Below are 24932 nucleotides of genomic sequence, written 5' to 3' on the forward strand. Positions count from 1 at the left end.
TTACTGACAATGATCGCTACCAGTGAGCTTTTTATGAATGAGCGATTTTCCACTAAATAAATGTCAAGCTTATTTACGTTTTTGGGGGCATATTTTCAGTTAGCAGATGGTACTGTTTGAATCGCGATTCCATCTTCTACTGCCGGTAACGTCGTAGAATAATCTTCAAAGGGGGTTCTTTATTAATGAATGAATGCAATATGAGTAGGCTAAATGCCTGAAAATATCACGAGAAGGGAAAACTTAAAAGGACATTTAAGTCATAGAGATTAGGTCCATTTTTACACCGGTCTGCCAAATTTATTCGTTTTGATTCAGCTATGAGGCTACCTCTTGCAGGGGAAATGAGAAGACATCATATTTAATTCTACACTTCACTCGTATTTTCAGTTGTAAATGAGCAGCACCAAAAAATGCTTTTAAATCTATTTAATGTTTATAAATAATAAGTATGCATTTTAATATAAAATATACAGATATATCAGTTGTAAAAATGTCATTCAAAAACGGACCCCTGTGCAACCGACGCAAGCAAGCACACCCTACAATTTCCCCAGAAATTGTACCCTCTCTAGTTGTGTCTGTGGTCTATGTTTTGGGTTGACTTGTACTGCATAAACACTAACCGAATGAACAAAAATCTGTGCTTGTTTATTTGTGTGTGGGCGAGAGAGAGTGTGTGTGTGTGTGGTGAGAGAGTGTGTGTGGGGTTGGGGTGAGAGAGAGTGTGTGGGGGGGTTGAGAGAGTGTGGGTTGGTGTGTGAGACCGTGTGTGTGTTTGTGTGTGGGTGAGAGAGAGTGCGTGTTTGCACATGTGCACACACTTATTTTTGCCTCATCAGAATGGGGAATCAAGGGCGAGCAACCAAGCTCAAACATCTGTTTGTTACTCGCTAATACACGCTAATTAGAGAAGCAGCATGAGAGAAGGCCATTAGTGAGTCTCAATCCTGCGTGCTGATAATGATCTGTTGTTGTTATGATTTACTCCTCTGTATGACGCGCATATTTTCAGGCCAGATTAGCGGGGTGGAGTTTTAACAGAGGAGTACCATTCCCGGTCTCTAAGATGATGAAGAACCGACAAAGATATTCTTTCTCCTCTTTCACATCTAATCTCCCTGTTCCTGATCTGGCTTCCGTGAGATCGCCTCTGGATCCTGACAGCTTAACTCTGCCTAGAGGCAGCACTGTCACTGAGAACAATTCATCAACAATTCAAAAAAAGTGCTGTTGGAGAAGAACAAGTCACATAAACACTGAAGTATTTGGGTTTCCACTTCCTGTGGAGGCTGAGGTCTGGGTCTGGAGGGAGGACACTCTGTCAGTACCCACAACACACACACACACACACACACACACTAACTCTGCCAAGGGACATGTCTGCTAACGCCCCTTTGATCTGGGGAAGTTTGGAGATTGGACTGTTTTACATTCTGCCTCTGATCCTGATTGGACGAGGTGGGATTAGGAAAACAGGAGCGTTCGATACCCTAGTGTCTCGGACTGCAGAACTGCCATCACATACACACACACACACACACAATATAGTCCCACGCACACACACACACACACACAGAACTACCATGCCACACATACACACACACACACTATTGGGACGATGACCTCAGCCCTCCAGGGTCATCAGGAGTTCTTCCCTCTCATCTGCCTGCCGACGGACAGTGTTTCCATGACAACGCTTTTCGCCTCGTTCTTATCGGCGTGCACGGTGTGTGGTCACACTTGAACACACACACTGGGCTCTTTCAACACTCACAACAACAGAACCCTCTCGTTCTAAATAACCCAGATGCCAGACTCCGGGAAAACAAACAAACAAACAAACAAACAAAAAGCCATGGGTAAGATAAGTAGCTTTGCTGACGTGACGTTTGCAGCCAGCGTCAGAGAAGACGCTCTTAGCCACATGGAGTGGATCCAGCAGGTCGTCAACTCTCCCCCGTCCTGATCCCCTCCCCTCAGAGGACAGAGAGGCTCTGGCCCTCTCCTCCAGCCTCCTGCACCCCTGGCCTGGGGAAATGAACTGCCATGGGGGATTCTGACTGATCCCTCTCCTACAGTGCCCCTCTGACGCAAGAGAGAGGGAGAGGGGGAGAGACAGGGAGAGAGAGAGAAAGAGAGTGAGAGAGAGAGAGAGAGAGAGAGAGAGAGAGAGAGAGAGAGAGAGAAAGAGAGAAAGAGAGAAAGAGAGAGAAAGAGAGAGAGAGAGAAAGAGAGAGAAAAGAGAGAGAGAGAAAGAGAACGAGAGAGAGAGAGAAAAAGAGAGAAACAGAGGAGAGCCCAGGAGGCAGAGTTCTCCTTGACAGAGAGTGATGCTTCTGCCCCTCCTTCTGTCTCAGCCTTCCCTTTCTTTCTCCATCACTCGACCCCCCCCCCCTCTCCCCTCTTCTCTCTCCTCCTCCCAGCCTCACCGACGAACAGATAGGACGCGCAAACGTACAGAGCAGCATGCTGCCCTCTCCCATGCTATCCATCCATCTTGTTAAAAGATCTGACGGCTTAACGCGCGTCGTAAAAAGAAATTAAATGTTAATTAAATTTTCATCATTGACGAATTTGTCTCTACTGAGCCACCATATGCTCAGAGGATTGTGGGAAGGTAGGGGAAGTGGGGGGGAGTCTGTCATGACTGGGTCTGGAATGACAGAAGCCAGGCTTCCTCCTCTGTTCTTAACCCCAGGAGAGAAGATCTCAATGTGATTTCTCATGCCTTTAATGCGTTGATTATTTTATTTCTATATTATTTATATTCTTTCTTCTCCGAGACAGAATCGAACTGTGCTGTTTGCGGTCATCCGGCTCTTCATCACTACCAGAGGGGAAGACCCAAGTGGTTGAATGTGTTTGTGTCTAAAACTGAGCGTGTGCGTGGAGTGGGGGATTATGGGTGATTGAGTTCATGAGTGTGTCGACCGCCTTGTTTTTCATAACGGGCTGTCAATCCAAGACCTGTGCTCGCTCGTTCTCCTAACCCTCTCTAAGCCCGTGTTTCTGCACCCGGGGGGAGGAAACTGGTCTGGTCTCCGTCGCTCAGAGGAACCTCGCTGGACGCAATAACAGCCACGCCTGAGATAAACCCTGGATCAGAGCTGTTGACACACCCGGCCATCGTCATCACCCTCTAACAAACGGACTGATTCTCTTTTTCTCCTTGGGAGAGTTGGTTTCCTGCGTGCGGGAAATCGATGATTTGCCCCGAAATTCGTATCCCAGAAGCGCGTTCAATTCAGTAATGTGCGCACGTTTTGGAGTGTGCATGCTTGTGTCTGTGTGTTTGGTGTGCGTGTATGTACAGTATATGTTTGTTTGGTGTGTGTGTTTGGTGTGTGTATGGTATGCTGTAGTATACGTGTGTGGGTGTGTGTGAATGTGTTCGGTGTGTATGGGTATAGACAGAATATGTGTGTGTATGTGTGTGTGTGTTTTGGGTGCGTGTATGTGTATAGACAGTATGTGTGTGTGTGTGTGTGTGTGTGTGAGTGTGGAACACCTGCCACCCCACCACAGAGGTGTTCTATAATAAGAGCACATTCAGAATGACCAGCTGGATTCTGTCATGGTTTTAAAGCCTTTCTTCCTCAGACTAAGACTGAATGTAAGTCACCTGGTTCCACAACACTAAGAAGAACCAGGGTTTGTTTTCGCCTCTGTTAGACACATAGATTCATTATTGTCCTTTTCCAAGGAAATGTCTGTACAGAGCCTCACATAGAGGCGTACATATAGATATATACGTAGATAGAATATACACCTAAAACAATAAGTGCATGACACTTTTTCTTTAAGCACTCAGACAAATACAGAACACAGATTCACTGACCAGAAACCAACGGAGAAAAGATCAGACACACACACGCACGCACACACACACACACACACACACACGCACACACACACACGCACACACACACATGCACACACAAACCCACTACTGCCATTCTATCACAGAGAGATGGGGAGGGTGTGAATCGGAGAATGAAGGAGAACATGGTTGGTTATCAGTTCACTCCTAAGAGATGTTCGTGTTTCTACTATGGGGGCAAGTGTGAGCATGTCCGCCTATGTGTGTGTTAGATGTGTGTGTGTGTGTGTGTGTCTGTCAACATCTGTCTGCGTGCGTGTCTGTGTGGGTGGGTGTATGTGTGTGTCTGTCCGTGCGGGCGTGTGTGTGTGGGTACCTCCGTCTGTGCGGGTGTGCCCGCGCGTGTGCGCGTCTGCCCGTCTGCGCACACCTGTACCCGTCTCCGGGCGCGTGCGTGTCCGTCAAAGGGAGCGTGTGCGCGGAGCTACTCACAGATATTTGCCGTGCCCTTGGGGATGGGCAGGTAGGAGCCGGCGCTCCAGGCCCTGCCCTGGTAGTTCCTCTTGCAGCGTCCGCAGTCCGGCCCCGTGGTGTTGTGCTCGCACTCGCATCCCAGCTTCTCCTCGTCAAACTTACAGCTGTTGGCGTGGAGGTTGCACTTGCACCTGTCGGAGGGGGGGGGGGGGGGGGGGGAGGGGGGGGGGAGACGAAATATAAGCACAGGGCACGCAAAACCTCAGAGCGGGGGGGGGGGGGGAGATTTCTCGGGGGCGAGCGGGTCGAGGGCGGGGAGAAGGGAGGGGGACGCCAGCAGACCAAGGGCCGAGCGTCCTTGGCGAGTGTTTACGTTTGTTTTGGGCGGTTCTACGTTCGGGACGGTGGCTTATTTATCATGGTCCCCGCGGAGGAGGAAGGGTAATTGCGGTGGGGTTGCATTTAGTGTGAGACGGGGCGATAGAGGGAGGGAGAGAGGGAGAGAAGGGAGAGTGACTAAAGGAAACAAGCGGAAGTGGAATTGCAGAACAAGGAAGATGGGGGGGGCATCTCATGAGAGAGAGAGAGCTTCGTGACTCTTGGTTGACGGATAGCGTCTCTCTGAGCGAGGGGGCAGGGGTCAGGTCGTGTTTGTTATGATAAATCAAAACGAAACGAGGACTCGAAGCGGAGAGCAACTCTCAAAAGTCACACTGAGATTCTCCTTCTCACAGCGGTCCACGGATCAAACTTTAATTTGGCTGTAATTTGAACAGCATTTTTTACATTTATAAATAAAGTTGTGCTGGTTTCACACAGTGTGTGTGTGTGTGTGTGAGAGAGAGAGAGAGAGAGAGAGAGAGAGAGAGAGAGAGAGAGAGAGAGAGAGAGAGAGAGAGAGAGAGAGAGAGAGAGAGAGAGAGAGAGAGAGAGAGAGAGAGAGAAACTACATGCTTGTGTTTTGTTAACATATTCCAATGTCTTCAGGCAGACAGACGTCAGGGTGAGATACGTGCTGTTAATGACTCATCATGTCACATGACAGGGCGATGGAGTGGTTTGTCACCATGACAACACCTGACTACCTGAAACACAACCACATGATCCATCAACAGCAATACACACACCTGGCTCTCTCTTCCTTTCTCTCCCTCCCTCTTACTCTCTTTTCCTCTCTCTCTCTCTCTCTCTGTCTCTCTCTCTCTCTCTCTCTCTCTCTCTCTCTCTCTCTCTCTCTCTCTCTTCTTACTCTCGTCCTCTTTTCCTCTCTCTCTCTGCCTCTTCCTCTCTCGGTCTCAGAATGCGATGACACAGACAGTGCCTTGCCGTGGTGCTTGCTAATGTCTGAGTGACAAACAGCAGTGACAGCTGGCCTCCCTGATTCCGCCCCCCCCCCCATGTCTCCCCCTTATCCCCAGCCCCCCCATATCGCTCTCCCCCATGGCAGCTCTAAGCAGATAGATATAACCAGCCTACTCCTAAACCAATCAGAGGACTTTTGATCTCGCCATCAGACTTATCCGCACAGCGCCTGTCTCGAGGTCTGGTCTGCAGATTATAGAAGTCGCCTTCTCCTCCTCCCTCTCCCCCTCCATCACCCTCCTCTCCCCCTGCTCTCTGGACTGCCCTACCTCCTCTCCTTCTCCCTCTCCCCCTCCATCACCCTCCTCTCCCCCTGCTCTCTGGACTGCCCTACCTCCTCTCCTCTCCTTCTCCCTCTCCCCCTCCATCACCCTCCTCTCCCCCTGCTCTCTAGACTGCCCTACCTCCTCTCCTCTCCTTCTCCCTCTCCCCCTCCATCACCCTCCTCTCCCCCTGCTCTCTGGACTGCCCTACCTCCTCTCCTCTCCTTCTCCCTCTCCCCCTCCATCACCCTCCTCTCCCCCTGCTCTCTAGACTGCCCTACCTCCTCTCCACTCCTTCTCCCTCTCCCCCTCCATCACCCTCCTCTCCCCCTGCTCTCTGGACTGCCCTACATCCTCTTCTCTTCTCCTCACCTCTCCTGTCCTTTCATCTCCTCCCCCCCTCTCCTCTCCTCTCTGACACACACGTAAACACACGTACAAATACACGCACACACACATACAAACGCACACACAAAGTGCTTCTGGGTGAGAGACGGGGTGGTCACCCCTGCAGGTGTACATGCGGCGCATAAATGATGGGTCATTATTTTTTTACTACAGCCTCCCCCTCCCTCCTTCCTCTGAGATTTGCATATCTTTTACCAGAAGCCTGTTGAGGCAGGGGGAGGGGCTATGACTGCCTTCACAACCCAGCGTCAACAGGAAGTCACCTGCCTGATGTGTACATGGGAGTATGGGAGTTTCCATACACAACCCTATACTAGATGTACTGTTAGACCTCATGCATTTGATACCTGTGAATTGCTCAGGTATATAGTTTTTGGGCTCTATTTTCTGTTGGCCAGTGCACATAAGAGTTATACACGATGTACAAAATTATAATCGTAAAAAATCAACACAAGTCTAACACAGGGTCTGGCTGCTGCTTCAGACAGATGCCTGGCTTTCTAAGAATCAACCTCAACCACTCTCTCCTTTCCTTCTCTCCATCTTTACTTCCATCTCTTCCTTCTTTAATCCCTCTCCCACTTCCCCTCCCTCCCTCCCTCCCTCCCTCCCTCCCTCCATCCCTCCCTCGACAGTGACGGGGGGGGGGTTCTGAGGCTCCACAGTGAGCTCCTTTGTGGTTTAACCTTCAGCTTCTCTTAACGCCGCCAACGTTTTAATCATCAGGCAGCGACGCCACGCCAGCGCTAGATACCCCCGGCTGCCATAACACACACACACACACATACATAGACACACACACACACACAAACCACACCCACACACTCATAACCGCCGTAGGCGGAAAAACCCTGTGGGCCCACCGACAGCTCCTCCTTTATTATGGTGGCCGGAGGTGTGTGTGTGCCTGTGTGTCTGTGTGTGTGCCAGGGTGTGGATGTGTGTGTGCCAGTGTGTCTGTGTGTGTGTGTGTGGCAGTTGATGCTGGGGAGGGATGCCTGTTGGGGCTGTAGAAGCTTAGAGTGTGACGCTGTAAGCGCGTATTTAATCAGGTTTTAATGGCAAAACTACTCCCCAAAGCCATCTCACTTTAATGCCTGTCTTCATTTAATGCAGGTGATAGCAACGTCTATGACATTGGGACGAAAGTCTATCAGTTTCTCTCTCTCTCTCTCTTTATCTCTTTCTTTTGGTCTCTTTGCCTTTTTCTCAGCCGATTTCTTCTCACTCTGTTCCTCTGTCTTCCCTGAAAATAAATATTCATCGAGGTTAGGCGTTGTGTTTTTATGTAGTCTTTTCAAAAGGATTGTGCTCAAGGCACTATTCCGAGTGCCAACCACTGTCTGCTAGCTAGAGGTCACGATATGTATTCATAAATTACCCATGAGGCTATGAGCTCAAATTGCTCAGACAGGTTACACTGGATGAGTTCCTTATGCTTCTCTAAGACTGCAGCCCAACACTTACTTAGAACTGCCAGAAACTTTACGGATCTTGAAATGTGGTAGACAGTGTACATGGTTTGGGATTTATTTATTTATCTTTTTCTTGAAAGAAGACGGTGCTGGATCTATACCCAGCCAACTGGAGCAGGTTTCCTACAGCCTCCAAGGTAACGGAACTGGACCTGAGAAGGAGGGGGTATGTTGTCGCTTTCCACTTCACTAACGCTTTCGTGAAAACATGCGACGAGACGCCCCCCCCCAAAAAAAAAAAAAAAAACATATCGAGGGAAATAGCCCACCCTCCTCACGGTTTCACCTCATCTCTCGTAAGACACAAAGGTCATCTCACCGTGGTCTCCTCACACTCTCTCGCAAAGCAACCCACGGATTCTCTCTCCGCGGCTGGTTTGCCATATGTATCTACTCGTGATGAATCCTAATTACCAGTAAATGGAGCCGACGTGTCCAGGAAGCAGTGCAGGAGGAGCAGGGGAGAATAGCCGCGACACGCTTTCTAAGTGGGTTAAGCAAGAGAAGCAATTGCACCCAATGTAATACGCAGGTGTAGTTTTAATGACGTGTGGTGGGGCCAGGCTGTCCGGGTGCATGTTTTTCTCGTGGCTGTTTGTAAAGGAGCACCAGAGATTGGGTGGGGGGGGGCAGGGGGTGGGGGGGGTGGGGGGTGCAGGGGGTGGGGGGGGCAGGGGGGCGGGGATATCCAGTCGCAGGGCTGAGTGTTGACGCCTTGAGGTTTGCCCAGGTGATTCGGTGGGGGCAGACACAATACAGACACAATTACGGCGAGAATGTTTTCGCTTAATCAGGCCACAGTTATTCAGAACATAGATGAACGCCACAACAAACGAAAAGAAAAGAAAAAACAGCCCCCACAATGCAGCTGTGGAAGTCTGTTTCGACCCTCTCTTCTTCCTCCAGCCCGGCTCCTCCACCTCAGCCTGCGCCGGCGATAAAACTGCTCTCGCTCTCTGCTAGCGAGCTAGCCGCTAATTGCATCCTGAGATGTTTTTTCCTCTGGCCCACAGTGCATTGTGGGAAGTCCAAGTCAGACTTGTTCGTCCTCCAGAGACAGCCCTTAGCAAAACGACCCTCTCCGAACCGACCCCCTCACAAACACACGCGTTTTCACACACACACATACACACTGCGAAAGTAACAGGCTTTGACAGGGAGAAAAGCCAGAGTTCTGGGGAGGTCTGAACTTCCTCTGGGTCTCCAGGGATCCTCTGCAGGAACGGCTCACCACCACAAGCCTTCAACAACCTCAGCTGGGGTGGTACTGGACAGACAGACAGACAGACACACAGACAGACATGCAGGAAGGCAGAGAGACAGACAGACAGACAGACAGACAGACAGACGTAGATAATGTTCCTCCTGTGCTCAACTCTAGTCTGAAGAACATAGACTTGAACAGGACTTGTTATTCCTGTGACTTCACACATCTTAGCAGCGTTGATGTGTGGGAACAGAGCTGAACACAGTTACTCAAAATAATGGTAGCAAAGGTTCAATTTGAATAACATTCTTCTTTCACTCTTTTCTTTATTAATCCCTAGTCGCAAGTGGCAATTGTGTTGTTCTCTGTTTACAAAACGGGTAATCAAATTCCGACCTTGAAATCTGATTGGCTGACAGCCAGGGTATATTGATAATAAACAAAAGCTCAAACCTCTCCACAGCTGCGCATTCCACAAACGAACCAGAATTAGACGCCTGTCCGCCTCATGTAAGGTCTGCCTCACTTACTGCGTTGCTAAAGCGAGGCGCTTTTAGCAGAACCAATTAGAACACGAAGAGCAGTGCAGGTAAGTGACCCCACAGTTGAACTTCCTCTCAGAGACGAGTCCCCAAATGAGTTTTAATGAACGTTCCGGAGAGCGGTCGAGCAGTGGCTTGTTCCCTCAGACCCCCCCCCCCCCCCCCCCAGCAGCACTCCTTAAAAAAAAACTTGGTTCGGATCCTAATGTGATACTTAAATAGGGTTTCTAACTTTGTCACTGTGGAATACGGACCAGAAGGTGGCCTGCCGCAACAGTGCTGGCATGGTTTTGAGTGAATACACAGTGTATTGCTTTAAGCCATTTGTCGTCATAATGATGGCTAATTGGCACATTTACTTCACGTCTACTGATGCGCGTGAGGGGGAGCTGTTCTCAAGTGTCGTGATCAGCACTGCCCCTCCTGCTGCTGTATCAGTCAGTGGTTGGATCAGCGTAGCCGTCAATGATAGGACAAGGGAGGTCACCTATGGGACGAATCAATTCGACCCAATGGAAGGGACGTCCCGGCTAACACGGGTCAGTTGGAAACCTTCCACATAAAGCGCCGGTGAAGAACGGGGACGGTTAGCGGGGGCGCTAGCTGCATGCTAGCACCCCCCGCCCGCCCACCCGCCTCCCTGCCTGCATCTGCCTTCTCCAAACGCTACGAGATCCGCGGCATTACTTATGTATGGCGGTGGTCATGCTACCCAAGCAGGAGTCAATCAGGAGGTCTTTACCCTGCTGACGCGTCAACCCAGTTCAATACAATCGATGCGGTGGCTACGCTGATACTGCCTCAGTGATACTGTCTAGGCCCACCAGAGAGGTAAGGGCCTAGACCACTGGGGTCAGGTGGCCGGGTTTTGAGGGAGCCCTGGTGGGGGAGAGACATCAGCGATCGGTGTCGTGTCGTAAGCAACGTTGATGATGGGTCTCCTTAAGGACAGGCACTGGGAGAGTGATGGGTATTGATTGGTGTGGATCTGCAGACATGGGATCCACTTGATCCCCGTGTGTTGGTGTGTTTGCGTGGCAACGTGTGTGTGTGTGTGTGTGTGCGCACGTGCTTTTTGTGCTTGTGCATGTGTCTGTGTGCATTTGCGTGCCTGTGTGCGTGTGTGCCTGCGTGTGTGTGTGCCTGCGTGTGTTCACGCGCGCGTGTGTGCCTGCGTGTGCGTTTGTGTGCCTGTGCGTGTGTGTGCATGCACGCGTGTGTGCGTGCGTGTGTAACCACAGCACTTGACCCAGCTCCCTGCCAAAGCACTCGCCCTGTCCTAACATTCAACTCAATACTGATACTAAAACCTATCGACGTTTCCATCCGCTGTCATTGAGCATTAGGACCTAAGTTATGTGTCTCGCAGCTCGTCCGGAACTGCAGCGTGTCGCCCTGTCATGAACACGCCAACGAGCCCAGCTCCCAACCCGCCCGTCACAGCAGGAGGCCCAGCGGATCAGCATGACTCAGGGGGAGGATGGTAGTCTGTCTGAGACAGGGACTGATCCCTGCGCGGACAGGATGTCCAAGCAAGTGTGCGTGTATATATAATCTGTGAATGCACGCAATCACAATGTCTGAGTTTCAAGCTGGTTTCAGCTGGCAGACAAGTTTTGATGATGCCACTGACCTGTGCTCACCATCCTCTTCAGATAACCATGGTCATCGTCACTGTTCAGACACAACAACCTTGTGCGGGGGTGGGTGGGGGGGGGCAGGTTGGGCGGAATTCAATAGAACATCCTTTTTTTGTTCAGCTCTTGTGAGATCCAGACCTATTATGTGACTGTTCTGCTGGAAGGCTAAAGCGCCCATTGAATGATCCCACATCATAACAGTGAGCATTTATCTACCTCCATAACGATCACTCGCTGTTCATGACCCGCCGATCACGTTATTAAGCAGCTCTGCGCTTCTCCCTCCGCGGCGTGGCCAAGTTGGGCGATCTAAATGACGTATCTGACGGGGGGAGCAACTCGTTTTGAATCTCAGTGCCTGCCGGAGTCCCTGTGTGCTGGGGTGATAGGACACATACAGCAGTAGAATGCACTGCAGCTCTGCTTGCACTTGCCTGCTTTGTAACATTGACTCGTTTGCTTTGACCGTTATGTCGAGGCAACCTGACCTAATCCAGACCTATTGTTCACCGGTCCTTCCCAAATCTGCTGACACACCCCTTACTCTGCCTGAATAATATACACAAAGTACCTCTCTGTTAGCCTGGTCCCTAACCAGACTCTCGTACATTGCATTTGTACAGAGAGTCTGGCCTCGGTCCATTGACAAGCGTTGACTTCCTTGTAGGCGGTTACTCTATTGAAGTTTAAAACTATTGGATCTGCCCAGAGCCACTCTGATCTGCCATAACCAATTGCTAGCGTTCGCCTTAGCCAATTCCTTCACCACTACTGTAACAGAGCTAGCTGCCGTAGCTGGAAAATCAAACTGTTCCCGAACCCCGTGGGGAGGAGGGCCACAACATCATGGCCACCAACAAAACTCAGCAAGGATTGTTCTTGCTCCGGCTTTAGCTGTTGGATATTCGGCAGCGTTGCCACAACGGACCGAATGGCTTTGCTCGGATCTCTCTCCACCGCCATTACGGAACTACAACACAAACTAGCGCACGACATCAACGTCATCGTTCTCAGCCACTCCCTCTGTTCGCTGATTCGCCGGTAGAAAATCAACCTGAAAAATCTGACTTACGTACCTCATGGCCAGACCTATGTACAGAAGCAAAAATAAAATAGAGCGGAAGTACGTAAGAGGGCAGAGCCAGGCTACCTCCCTGTCACCTTTTCAATGGAAGGTGAGGCCACAGGGGAAAAAAGACAGTCCTGAATGGACAATAAGGTTGATTCTGTCTGTTAATTTGGGATAAAGACAGAGAAATGATTTCAGTTTGGGAGTGAAATACAGCAGGCATATGGCTGTTTCTTCTCTCACGTCCAACAGATCCTCTCCTATAAGCCTCATCATGCGTCCAGATAACGAGCCGGTTGCCGGGAAAGCAGCCAAGCTTTTCTGGATTAGACGATGAGAAGCTATCAGATCTATGGTCCGAGTCTGGAGACGGGCCTAGCGGTGCCAGCAGGCGCTGTCTGTGTGGAGGAGACCTCATTTATCCTCACTATCCTAAACGCAGAGGCTATCAGCCTTATTACCCTAAACGCAGAGGCTATCAGCCTCACTATCCTAAACGCAGAGGCTATCAGCCTCACTATCCTAAACGCAGAGGCTATCAGCCTCACTATCCTAAACGCAGAGGCTATCAGCCTTATTACCCTAAACACAGAGGCTATCAGCCTTATTACCCTAAACGCAGAGGCTATCAGCCTCACTATCCTAAACGCAGAGGCTATCAGCCTCACTATCCTAAACGCAGAGGCTATCAGCCTCACTATCCTAAACGCAGAGGCTATCAGCCTCACTACCCTAAATGCAGAGGCTATCAGCCTCACTATCCTAAACGCAGAGGCTGATGATATCCGAGTTTAGACAGGCTGACAGAGGTGTTGGAACTGAGAAATGGCCTAGCTAGCGCTGTTAGGCTGCGATGAATGAACTGAATAGCAATGTGGGTTTCTGGTGCATGACCACTGTACATGCAGGCGCACACACACACATACACACACATAGGCACAGACAGACGCACACACATTCACACACACACACACACACACACACACACACACACACACACACACACACACACACACACACACACACACATACAGTATGTGCATACACAGAGACATACACAGGCACACACACACATACAGTATGTACATACACAGAGACACACACAGGCACATACACATACAGACACACACACACATACACAACGTGACTAGCTAGTGATGTGCCAGTTATTGGCAGGGGGAGGGGACGGATGAGGGAAGTGAAGGAGAAGTCAACGAGGTGATTACTCCTGAACTCCTGACAGCTGGGCCCATTATGACGGCAGGGCAGAGCGGGAAGACCAGAGATAGACTGCAGGAGCACATGTCTGAAAGGCCTCTCCATTAATGAAATGGGTCACCACATGAATGCTGACTGGGGGAAGAATAGAAAAAATGCCTTAGATAGGGTTTGCCTCTCCTTCCACTATTCCCAAAGAGCACAATGGAGGAAATTGACTAGTTTAATGCGAGGATAAAAGAGCATTATGTGAAATGAGGGTGGCAAATGGCAGACTATTGAAGGGAAGAATTTAATAAAAAATATTCTCCAGAGTAGTTAAGCAGGCTTAGTAATATTCAATAATCAATAAAAATGGCAAGCAACAAAAAAAATCCAGGCACACAAGCTTTCTATTGTGCAGATCTGCATGTAAACATGGGCCAGCAACTTTCTGACACACACCAGTGAACGTATGTTTATCTTTGGGGAACAAAGTTTGTTACAATCTAAGATAGATAACAATAGTTATTGTCATAAACGATTACTGGAAGCGGAGTGATACATGTATGGTTTAACCCTTGTGCTGCTTTCGGGTCACATGACGCAAAGGTTCATAACGAACCATCGTTGTGTTTACCCAATTTTACCCAATACAAAAACAAATAAAAATAATTTTCTTTTAACCATTCCAATGTGGGGGGTCTGAGACAGCCCGACAGTTAAAAGAAAATGCTTCACTTTGTTTTTGTATGAGGTAAATTTGTCGCAATACGACGGTGGGTCACAATGACTGATGGGTCAGAATGACCCGAAGATAACACAAGGGTTCAAATTCCAGTGCTGTTACACTCTGCATCAGCACTCATGGAAGGACACTTGTCCAATCAAATTACTTGGTCGGAACTCACTTGTGTAACAATCGCTAAGCGCGCTTATTCAGTAAGAGCGAGTGTGGGGATGGCCTTGTTCCAGACTGTGTGTCTCTTGGTATGTGAAGAGCTTCTCTGATCTCAGTTAGAGATGAGCTTGGGGTGTACTGTATGCTAGCACGCACACGCACACACACTGTGCCACAACTCTGTTTACGAAGCAACATATGGTGTTGTCAAGCGCGTGTGGAACAACTTGAGATTCGAGGCACATAGCCCTAGTCTCTGCCCGGTCACCAGCCCGAGACATAAAATGTAATTATATTGTCTATGTGCAATGCTATTTTAACACTGCCGTAGCAGATAGAGGAGAAATCAATCTGAGAAAAATCTGAATATCGCTGTCACCTCAACCGAGATAATTTGCAGTATTTCTGATGGGTCTCGCCACTGCGGAATGGATGATCTTTTTCAAAAGAAATGATTTCCTTGCAGTTGAAACTAAGAAGTGTGTATGCCCTTCAGGAAACAGAGAGGTTTTGGTCACCTGTAGTGGCAGTGGGCCTAGGTCTCCACGAAGCCACGTCAACAAAGACATTCCTACACCCTTTCTCTGCGGCTTTCTGATCTGTCAAACGTCTCAAACCGATTAACAGAGCGTTGCCTGTCTGCGACACGACACACACGTCGATGGGGTCCCGCCGTTAGCTCCCATTTGATTCTGTGAAGAACGAGAGGAGATGGAGGTGATCATGTATTTGTCAACTGACAGGATATCAAACCGGCTCGCTCGCACGGCTCTGTAAACACAAAGTCACCGCTCCGCACGGCTCGTTTTATTCCCTCTTCTTCTCTCGCTTTATTCTTCCTCTCCCCATTTGGCTGGCAGTCAATAATCTCTGTTTGAGGTCCCTTTCTCCAGCAGCTACCTCGGAGGAAAATGTTTATTTACGAGCCAGGTGGCACGCATTAGCCATGCCTCTCTCGGAGATACCCGGCACTTACTGTACACAATCACATTCGCACTCCATCTCAGCCATTCTTCAGCGGTGGGGGGGTGGGGGGGGTGCAGAGGGCGGAGGGGTGGGGACGACATCAAATGTGTGATTGTGTGACAGCAGTACGTGTAGCGAGTAAAGATTCATCTGTCATCGTTTTACCCTTTCTTATATATTTTTTTTTCTTCCCCTCACGGGGCGGTATGATGTGATGGGTCTGGCAATGAGCCGCTCCATGTCGGGGTTTCCAAATCTGTGATTATGATTACAACTTTAAATTGTGATTAGGATTAGGGACTGGGCTCTGACAAGCGTTTAGGACCAGTTGCAAAAGAAATCACAAAGAGACTTTGTTTAGCTCCTGCTGAGCTCAGTCCCAGCTAATATAGGGGAGGCAGGGTACAGACCCGTGTGACAGGCTTATCCCCTGAGGAGGGTTGCTTCTTGGAAACTGTTGATGTTGCTTCCATTTATTCATAACAACACTACGTACGATAATTCCGAAATGATTCATGCCCTTAGAGTTGAAATACTTTCCGGTATTCTGTCCAAACTCAAGTTTGGTCCTCTGCGGGTAAGGACGTAAGAAGCTGTCTAAGCGGCACTCTATTGAGCCGTGTTTCACGGTCATGTGTTTTGGTTGCTGATGACGTGTTGATATTTATAACCCCCTTGCATGGTTAGCATCCGTGTTTTTGCCACAGTATCTCATGGAGGGCGTACCAGACTGCAGGGGAGAAGCCTGGGAGCGCACACTGTCTCCTTCAACGAGGGGCTAATTAACCACGAGAACCGAGAGATGATTGGCAGGTGCCGTGTCGTCATGTGACACTCCTGTGCTCTGGCCTCGCCGACAGCCATGGTGACTCAGCGCGGGCAGCTGGGACCTCCTGATATGGCGAGCCGTGCTCCGACGCTGCCAACACACCGCCGACCTCCTGTTACCCTCCCCCTCCTCCTCCCCTCCACATCCTCCCCCCCCCCCCCCCCCCCCCCCCTCCGTTCGACTCCCTCGTTCTCCCATTTTTTACCGACACAGTTCACGGGTGTGGAGCTTCAGGGTGTTTTCGTGTCATTAGTCGTGTGGGCCTGGCGTGTGACGACAGCGGCATTAGCGCTGCCGTCCCAGAGATCCAGCCCTGCTGTCTGGGTATTGATATCCAGGACGCGCTGAGCCAACAGTGGTAAATAGCAAGGCCTGGGGTGGCGAGGACGCAGTGTTATTAGAGAAGCAGTGGCGGAGGGCGATTGCTCGGTTATTCCGTTGCTGCGTGGAGAGACAGGAGTGGGCGGGGGAAGGGGGGGAGAGAAGGAGACAAAGAGAGGGAGAGAGAGAGATAAATGACAAGAGCGAGAGAGAAAGAGAGAGACGGAGAGACAGACAGACTGAGAGACAGAGAGAGAGAGAGAGAGAGAGAGAGATATGGAGAGACAGACTGAGAGAGAGAGAGAGAGAGAGAGAGAGAGAGAGAGAGAGAGAGAGATGGAGAGATGGAGAGATGGAGAGACAGACAGACTGAGAGAGAGAGACAGAGAGAGAGAGAGAGAGAGAGAGAGAGAGAGAGAGAGAGACAGAGGGGGGAGCAGGGAGAAGGAGAGACAGGCAGGGGGGGGGGGGTGAGGGGAGATGGATGACTGAAGCTGTAGAGTGGGCTGGAGAAGGAGAGAGCCGGCGTTCGGGGCGACAGATCGCTTTCCCACTTGTGAAAGCCGGTAATATAACCTTCCTTGAAGACGGGGGCCAGGTAACATGTCTGAGTATCCACACGTCAGCCTCCATCTCAGAGAGTGATGTTCTCAGCGTGACTCCATCTCTGGGCTCGGCACTACGATTCCAGCAGCACAGCTAAAAACAGAGGTGAGAGGACGAGGAGAAACTGAACGCGTGAATTCAAAAAAAGAAAAACGAACTCTCGACGTTCCTGAGTTGCAACGATTTTCGCGTCAACCTCCCCTCACGCTGCAAACACACAGGTACGCCTGTTGTTTTCCACGTCCTGCTGTCGTCCGAGAGCAGAGCTTGATGAAGACCCGTTCGTCTGAATCAGGTGTGTTGGGGCAGGGAAACATACAAGACAATGTGGGCCCAGGGTTGAAGAGGGTTGTTTTAGCTGTGGTCATTTCAATACAGGAGTCAGGAGAGCCAGATGCACCAAAAATATAGTAAACGGTGCACGGTACAAAAGAAAGAAGAATTTTCTGTTTGGAGCTCCGGAACCTTCCTAAACTAGGCTGGCGGGACACGAGATCAAAGAGAGTCTTGGGGGGGGGCGGGGTTTGGGGGAGTCAAGGTTGGTGCTGGGCCCTGGATGCAGGCACAGGGACAGGAAGGAGGTCGACGCCCGGACTCGGAGATTTGTGGCTCCTGAGATCTCACGGGCTGACTAGCCACTGAAGGCCATCAATCACCGGGCTAGGATGTCCTAATCCACCCTGCAGGCCGACCACCACACCACCGCAGGAAGGAAGGTCAATCCTTCAGGTCTCCATATTCTTCAAATATACACACAGACACACACAAAGCCCAGTGCCCTTTGAAGAAGGCTGAGTTTGAAACATGTCGTGTGAGCTGCCTGGTGATAGGGGAGGGGCGGGGTTAAACCAGGTCGTACAGGAAGTGATGTCATTTCTGACCCCGGCAGTCTTTCCTTGTTCCCTCCTCCCGGCTACTGTGACTGATAGCGTTGCTTTCAGTCACAGCTAAAGACATCAGGCGGCCTAAGTGTATATTTTTACATACTAAACTGTTTCTTTAGCCGAGCTGACATATGGAAATAGTGTTTGTGGATAACGAGATGACTGGATGATGAATGAGGTGCCAGAATCAATTGGGTGTGTGATTACACATTAGAGCTTCCCTTACCCACAATGCTCCTTGATGAGTCACCTCAGACACGCAGGAAATAGCTCCCCCCCCTCCCTCCCCCCACCACCACACCTCCTTACTGTCAGCACTACGCAGAGGTCATTTCGAAAAGTGATAATGACACACAAGTGCTAACACTCACCGCAACACCTCGCCACAGATGTTTTACCGACTGTTCACTCAAACGCACAGGGTGACATTTCCGTTGTTTACTGTCTAAGTTTTGCATCTGCAGGACCCAACGCCTGGTCACCTGTCCAGCACTGATGAAGCCTTCCATGGGCTTGAAGTTGAGACGTACCGGTCAAGGAGAACTGCTGACTCTGAGCAGATGAAGTGCAGACCACAGCACAAGGAGACACACATGCTTTTGGAGTAACAGAAAGACAGAGAGAGGGAGATAAATGAATAAAGAGAGAGAGAGAGAGAGAGAGAGAGAGAGAGAGAGAGAGAGAGAGGGGACGGCGGAGACAGTGAGAAAGAGAGAGATGGGGGAGAGAGAGGGGGGGGAGAGAGAGGGAGAGAGGGGAGAGAGAGAGGGAGAGGGGGAGGGAGAGAGAGGGGGGAGAGACTGAGGAGGGGCAGATGCTGAATGACTTATTCAAGGGAGGAAGTGGGCAGGATGAAACATGAAATGAGCACAAATAGATGATCTGTCTTCCATGGAGAGACCTGGGAGAGAGTCACGCATACGGGGAGAGAGACAACGAGAGGGAGTGAGGAAGAGAGACAATGAGAGAGAGAGAAAGAGGGGGGGGGGTGAAAGAGAGGTAGAGAGAGAGTGAGAGAAAGAGAGGGAAGAGTGAAGGAGACAGAGAGAGCGAAAGAGAGAGAGAGAGACTCAATCTCTGCTTCCTCAAGGGAAGTGCCATTGAGCCATCACTCTCTACAGAACTGATCTATGGGTTGAATGGCTCCACCCAAGCAGTGACACCACGCGCCACACTGCATGTTAATATCCCCACCGTCACATCGGAGGAGAACCACCACCTTCACGCCTGCGTCCTGCTGCTGGGCCGGGACGTTTAGACCCATTGCTTTCGCTTCAGCTCAGCGAGTGTTTTGAAGTCGTTAGGACTTTTTCAGGAGCCACGGGTAATTCTTAATCATTGGTGAACCACGAAATACGAATCAATAATTCGCCGTGGGTGTTCGTAGGTAAAGCTGGAGACCATTTTTCTGAGAATGACTTGGTGTAAAAGGTGTGGGGAGAGGTCATAAGAGGCATTTTGTAACGAGAGCGCCGCACGCTGTGAAAAGTGCAGCGCAGTGGGATCAGGTTCAATTAACGAGTACGAACGAGAGACTCCAAAGTATCAAGTCTCGTAGTGTTATCAAACCAGTGTGAGACGTAGGTTTTTATAACAATGTCGGAAAAAAGCTGGCTTCGATATACCAGCGATTAACCGAGTCGTGCGATGCTTGCCCGTCCCATCTAGAACGTTCCGACCGAGGTCGACAGGGTCCCGGTGTGCACGCCTGACTGGCTCATGGCTAGTCCTGACTCTCCGGGAAGTCCCTTGGAAGTGTACCGAGCAATGTGCTTTTTAGGAGATACCAGGGTTAAGAAAGTGATAGGCCAGAAGGCACGAGCTCACAGGGGTACACATCTTTAATGCAACCCCGGATTTCCAGGGCAGGAAAACGCAACGGCCAGTAATCAATTCTCCCATTCAAGTGAATTACCTGTCTACCCTGGCAGTCAAGATGGCCGTGAGCCCTCCGGGTGCTTTGTGACCTTGCTCTGCTCGACTGTAGCCCACGTCTGCTTGGGAAATTGAATCGCAGGCTCCCAGGGGCGATGTGGCAAATTGGGGGAACAAACTTTCTTTCGCCGACGATCTCATCTCTTTTTTTGTTGTTGAAGCGAATGGTACCGGTCGAGAAGGGAGAGGGGGGGTGGGGGAGCGAACGACAACAACACAAAAACATAACAAAATAGTCGAGGTGAGAGAGGTGGCGGGTGGTGGGCTGGCAGTTCCATATCGCACAGGCCGAAAGCGCGGCGCGGCCGCAGAGGGGCTGGAGGTAGGACGGACTGGCGTCTTACCAAACCGAAGACTGTGCTTTCTCTGAGCTTGTGCTGGCTCTGTCTCCACTCCATGGCTGGAGGCCATCAGCCCCTCTCCCAGCCGGGGGTGGGGGGGGGGGGGGGGGATCTGAGATGGAGACGGGGTTCAGTCCTGGAGTCCCAGGCCTGGGGGATGGATGAGGTGGGGTTCCTTCTCGATGTATAATTCAAGGCGAGGAACGAGGGACCATCAGAGAGAGATCCTTCAGGAGCCCAAATCCTTCCCCCGCTTGAATTACACTCTATTGATCACATCACGGGAGGGGAGGGGAGGGGAGGGGAGGGGAGGGAGGGAGGGAGGGAGGGAGGGAGGGAGGGAGGGGAGGGAGGGAGGGAGGGAGGGAGGGAGGGGAGGGAGGGAGGGAGGGAGGGAAAAAGCTGAGAGGGTGTGGTGCAGAAAGACAGAGAAGGAGAGTTTGAGAGAGAAAGAGAGAGAGAGAGAGAGAGAGAGAGAGAGAGAGAGAGAGAGAGAGAGAGAGAGAGAGAGAGAGAGAGAGGGGGGGGAGAGAGAAGGAGAGAGGACGCTCAAACAAATATACAGTAGGTGAGAGATGGAGCGTTTTTAGAGAGCAAGAAAAATCGCTAGTGTGCCCGAGTCAGACAGAACGTAATTAGAAAATGGCATCTCACCTCCTCCCTCCCTCCCTCCCTCCCTCCCCCACCACCCCTTCAGACCTGCTGATACAGTAAGACATTGAAGGGTGACAAATTCATTTTGCTCAATCGCCCCGGAATGCAATATATTCACATTATCTCTTCACTTCACGCTTTCGTCTGATTCTTAATGCTGTGTTATCGATCCCTTTCACCTCTACCGCCTTTGGTCTGCGCATCATCCATAATTAACTTTAATGAAAGCAGCATGAATAATGCATTCTGTTTTCACAAAATAACTTTCACAAGACAACAACCTCTTCCATCCTCTATCCCCTCTCTGTTGTCTTCTCTGACCTACTTTGCTCCCGTCGCAAAGCCTCGTTTCCTTTGTCTCTCCCCCGCCCTGCCGTGGCGAGGAGAGGGAGAGGGGATCGGGAGAGCTTGCCGGTCGCTGCCCTGATCCAGGAGGAGATGTGGACGTCCAGCGTGGTGAATGATGCCGGATCGGACCTCCGCGGCCTTGCGAGCCCTCTCCCGCGGAGCCCCGCGGAATCGTATCGCGGGGGGTTAAGGAGCTTACGCGTGTTGTCGTATCGCCTCGCGGAGGAGAGCAGAGGCGAGGTTCGCCGTGGGAGGAGGATGGCGGGGAGAGGGAACCCCCCCCTTGTTTGCTGAGCGTATGTCATTACGCCTGAACTGTGTGTTACCTTTTCGGTAAACATCAGGGAACATTTGTTCTCACACTGGCGTCACTCGGCGACGGCACGTCAGACATTCACGTGGGACGCCTCCCCCCCCCCCCACCCCCCCCCCACGGAGATGCCTGCGTCCGGCCATGACCACGGCACGAGAACAGGAAGGTTGAACTCCTGATATACCCTCCATTTTACACAATGGGGGGGGGGGGGGATATTTAAGTTTCCGCCCATTCTTATACATGGCTCAATTCCCAGTGGTTATTTTCTCAAATGACCTTCTTGGTCAGGAGAAAAAGTCAAGAATTCAATTTCTGAGAGAGACATTCATTATTTGAATCCCCTCAGCACAAGGCTATATGACCTTATCAATCCTGTAGTGAGATGTGCTGTGCTGGACTATGGGTGGTTATTAAGAAATCCACAAGTTATGAATCAGTTGTTGAAATAAGACGTGCAGATTCATATCCAACATGGCCCCTTCTGCCGCACAGTGAAGGGGGTGTGGATTCAGCAAGCTGGGGGTACTATTTGTAATGGCACCTGTTTGCAAAGTACCCAGAACTACCACCTCTCTGGAATCCTACCTCTCGGTCGAAACAAACCGCCAGAACCACCAGGAACACAGCAGGGATGACAGGATTAACACGCTTTCACGTATTCCAAAACAGTCAGTGACTAAACTGCACCCCATTGTTCTGCGATTGCCCATGCGTGAAGAACAAAACAAGAGCAATTAAATTCCTCCCCTTTAACCAGATCCGGGGACGATGAATTGAAAATCACACAAGTGTAAAACTGCTCCGCGTGTGTCAGCACTTCGGTGACACTTGTTACCAAGGAGCGACGGAAACATCCAGTAACCCTAACATTATCATGTCAGCGACACCCTCCATGTCCCTTCAGAGACGCTGCATATCAAACTCTAATTAGGACTGGTGTCGTGCCCTGACGCATTCAATACAATTTAACAGCTACTATGCAGACCTTAAGAAGTTGCACTCCGAATCAAATCAAAGTGCAACCGAAGAACATCGTTAATTAAGGCTGCGTACGACAGCTGAGCGCATCATTAGAGAACAGCTGGCCTAATTTGCTAGAAGGTGCCGGTAACTGGGGCGCCATCGAACGTCGGACCTCAACCAAACCCCCCCCCCCCACCACCGGCGTCCCCGACGACGGAACACAACAAACACGACGTCACCGAGACACCAGACGGAGAAGGTGTGGCACCCGGGGGGGGGGGGGGGGGGGGGGGGGTTGGGGGGTGAAAGGGGGGGGAGTCACCTACCTTCCCTGGACCTTGATGTCGGAGATGGCGTAGAAGTAGCGGGACAGGTTGTTCTCGTCCACTATGGTGGCCCCCGTGGCCGGGCGCAGCAGACGCACCCTGAGGTCGGTGACGGTGAAGAAGTCGCGCAGGTTCTTGGTGGTGTCCAGCTGGCCGTACAGCGACGCCATGTTGTGCAGCCGGGGCCCGGCGAACAGGGCGAAGCGGTCCTTGATCTCGAAGCGCACCGTCTTGTCGTACTTCCACACGTAGCCCCGCGAGTAGTCCTCCGTGCAGATGATGTCCAGCAGGGTGTGCTGGGTCAGATCCTGCACCGTCTTGGGCTCCATGGTGAAGGCGTCCAGGCAGTCGGTGGCGTAGAACTGGTAGGGCTGCCAGCTTCGGCCGTAGTCCAGAGACTTCTCCAGGACCATCTGCTCCGGGCGACCGGACTCGAAGGTGACCACGATGTCGTCCGTCAGCTCAATGGTTTTGTTCCAGGACAGGGTGATGTTGACGAGCAGGGCCTTGGGGTACTTCTTCCAGGAGGTGGACTGCCAGAAGGTGGTGGGGTTGCGGCCCTCGAAGTCGAACATGAGCCTGGGGGGGTGGGCCAGCTCCTCTGTGGCGGCGTCGCATTCGTTGTTGCACATGTACGGGTTCTCCTGAGGAAGGAACAGAGAAAGGAGAGAGAGAGAGAGAGAGAGAGAGAGAGTGTTGTTGGTTGGCGCAAATAAACATCCAGTGATTTATGTTGTCGCCCCTCAAAAGAGACTGGAGTGCGAGTGTAACAACAGAGATGTTTAATGTGAGGCAGGGTATAATCGCTAAGCCCTCGGCTCTGGCTCTGCACTGCTGAACTGAGATGAGGTGTGTGTGTGTGTGCGCGTGTGTTTGGGGAGTCATATAAAACACCAAAAGAGCTATCTTTTTATCGAGTCGTTACAAGCCTCCTCTCCTCCTCACCTCTAACCCCTCCCCTTGCCCCCTGTAAAACCCGATATGGTCTTAGATTATCCAACTGGCCGCAGCGTGATTTATGACACCCTCGTCCCTGTTTTGAGGTCTGTCTCTCCCGATGGCCGATCTCGGACCGGTTATGAACAGGAAGTCCTGGGGTGTCCTGACAGCGTCACTGGGAGGGTGGAGACGGAAGCTCCGTCTAATTAAGGGTCGGACAATCAACTGCCTCGTCACAATCCTCTTTGTGTCGAAAAAAGTGGCACAATCGGAATTTCATGCCAGGGACTACGGCTAATGACCAAGGGGTGTGAGTTTGTGAAGGATCGCCTTCGGGAAGCGAATACCACCCGGGTTAGGAGTGGGCTGATGCAGAGGACTATTACTAACTTAATGGCTTTTGCTTTTTACCCACAAGCCCCTTCGGTTCCCATGCGTCGAAGAAGTTGACCGGCATATCTACAACAGAGGAGCTCTCGATCTTGGAGCGCCTCGAAATCATCGAACCCCCTTTTTGAGCTACAGAGGGCCCTCTTGAAAACATTTGTCCACTTTGCCACGAATCGTTTCAGCCCACGTTCTCCTCTCCCTAAGGCTGATGTATCTGTCTGCGGAGAGACCGCTCACGAGCTGGGGGAGGAAGTACTTCGAGAAAGGTCCTTTCAAGCGATACGGCCTCCAATTTATCAGGACAAGATAATCCGCCACTTGATTAGGTGGGATATGTCACTCTCTGTGGCTCGCTGGCGGAGGTGACAGGAAGGAGAGCAATTCCTGATGTGAGACAGGAGAAGGAGACAGGAATACAGAGATATGGGGGGGGGAGTTCGAAGAAAAGAGAGGGAGACAGAGAGGGGGATGTGATGGAGAAGGCAGGGAGGGGGGGGGGGGGTCGGCGTTTTCAGCCCTGCTAATAAGCTCTTCACGTTGTCCCTTGTCCTCCAAGGCAAGGTGACTGAGAAGCAGGGATACCTGCCAGACATTTAGCCCTCTAATGGCAGAGGGTCCCATTAATATCCTGTCTGCTCTATCCCCCACAGTCCTCGTGGAGCGCCGGACAATGGTGGCAGCGAGCGGAACGGAACGGGGATGGGCTGGCAGCGGAAATTTCCACTTGGGCTCGGGTGTACGGGAGCCGTCGAG

General features: G+C 51.0%; 1 protein-coding gene across 8 annotated transcripts in view; it reads right to left on the minus strand.

Annotated features, from left to right (window-relative positions):
- Window positions 1-24932, minus strand: part of ntng1a (netrin g1a) — a 78761-nt gene that overhangs the window by 20491 nt on the left and 33338 nt on the right. For all 8 annotated transcript variants that reach the window (XM_062479863.1, XM_062479861.1, XM_062479865.1 and 5 more), the window contains exons 3-4: window positions 22851-23494; window positions 4316-4488 (exon numbers count right to left, since the gene is read on the minus strand). In XM_062479863.1, the coding sequence (XP_062335847.1) occupies window positions 4316-4488; window positions 22851-23494 (817 nt within the window). The remainder of the gene's footprint in view (window positions 1-4315; window positions 4489-22850; window positions 23495-24932) is intronic.

Source organism: Osmerus eperlanus, chromosome 15 (genome assembly GCF_963692335.1).
Source record: "Osmerus eperlanus chromosome 15, fOsmEpe2.1, whole genome shotgun sequence".
In the NCBI taxonomy this organism is placed as follows: Eukaryota; Metazoa; Chordata; class Actinopteri; order Osmeriformes; family Osmeridae; genus Osmerus; species Osmerus eperlanus.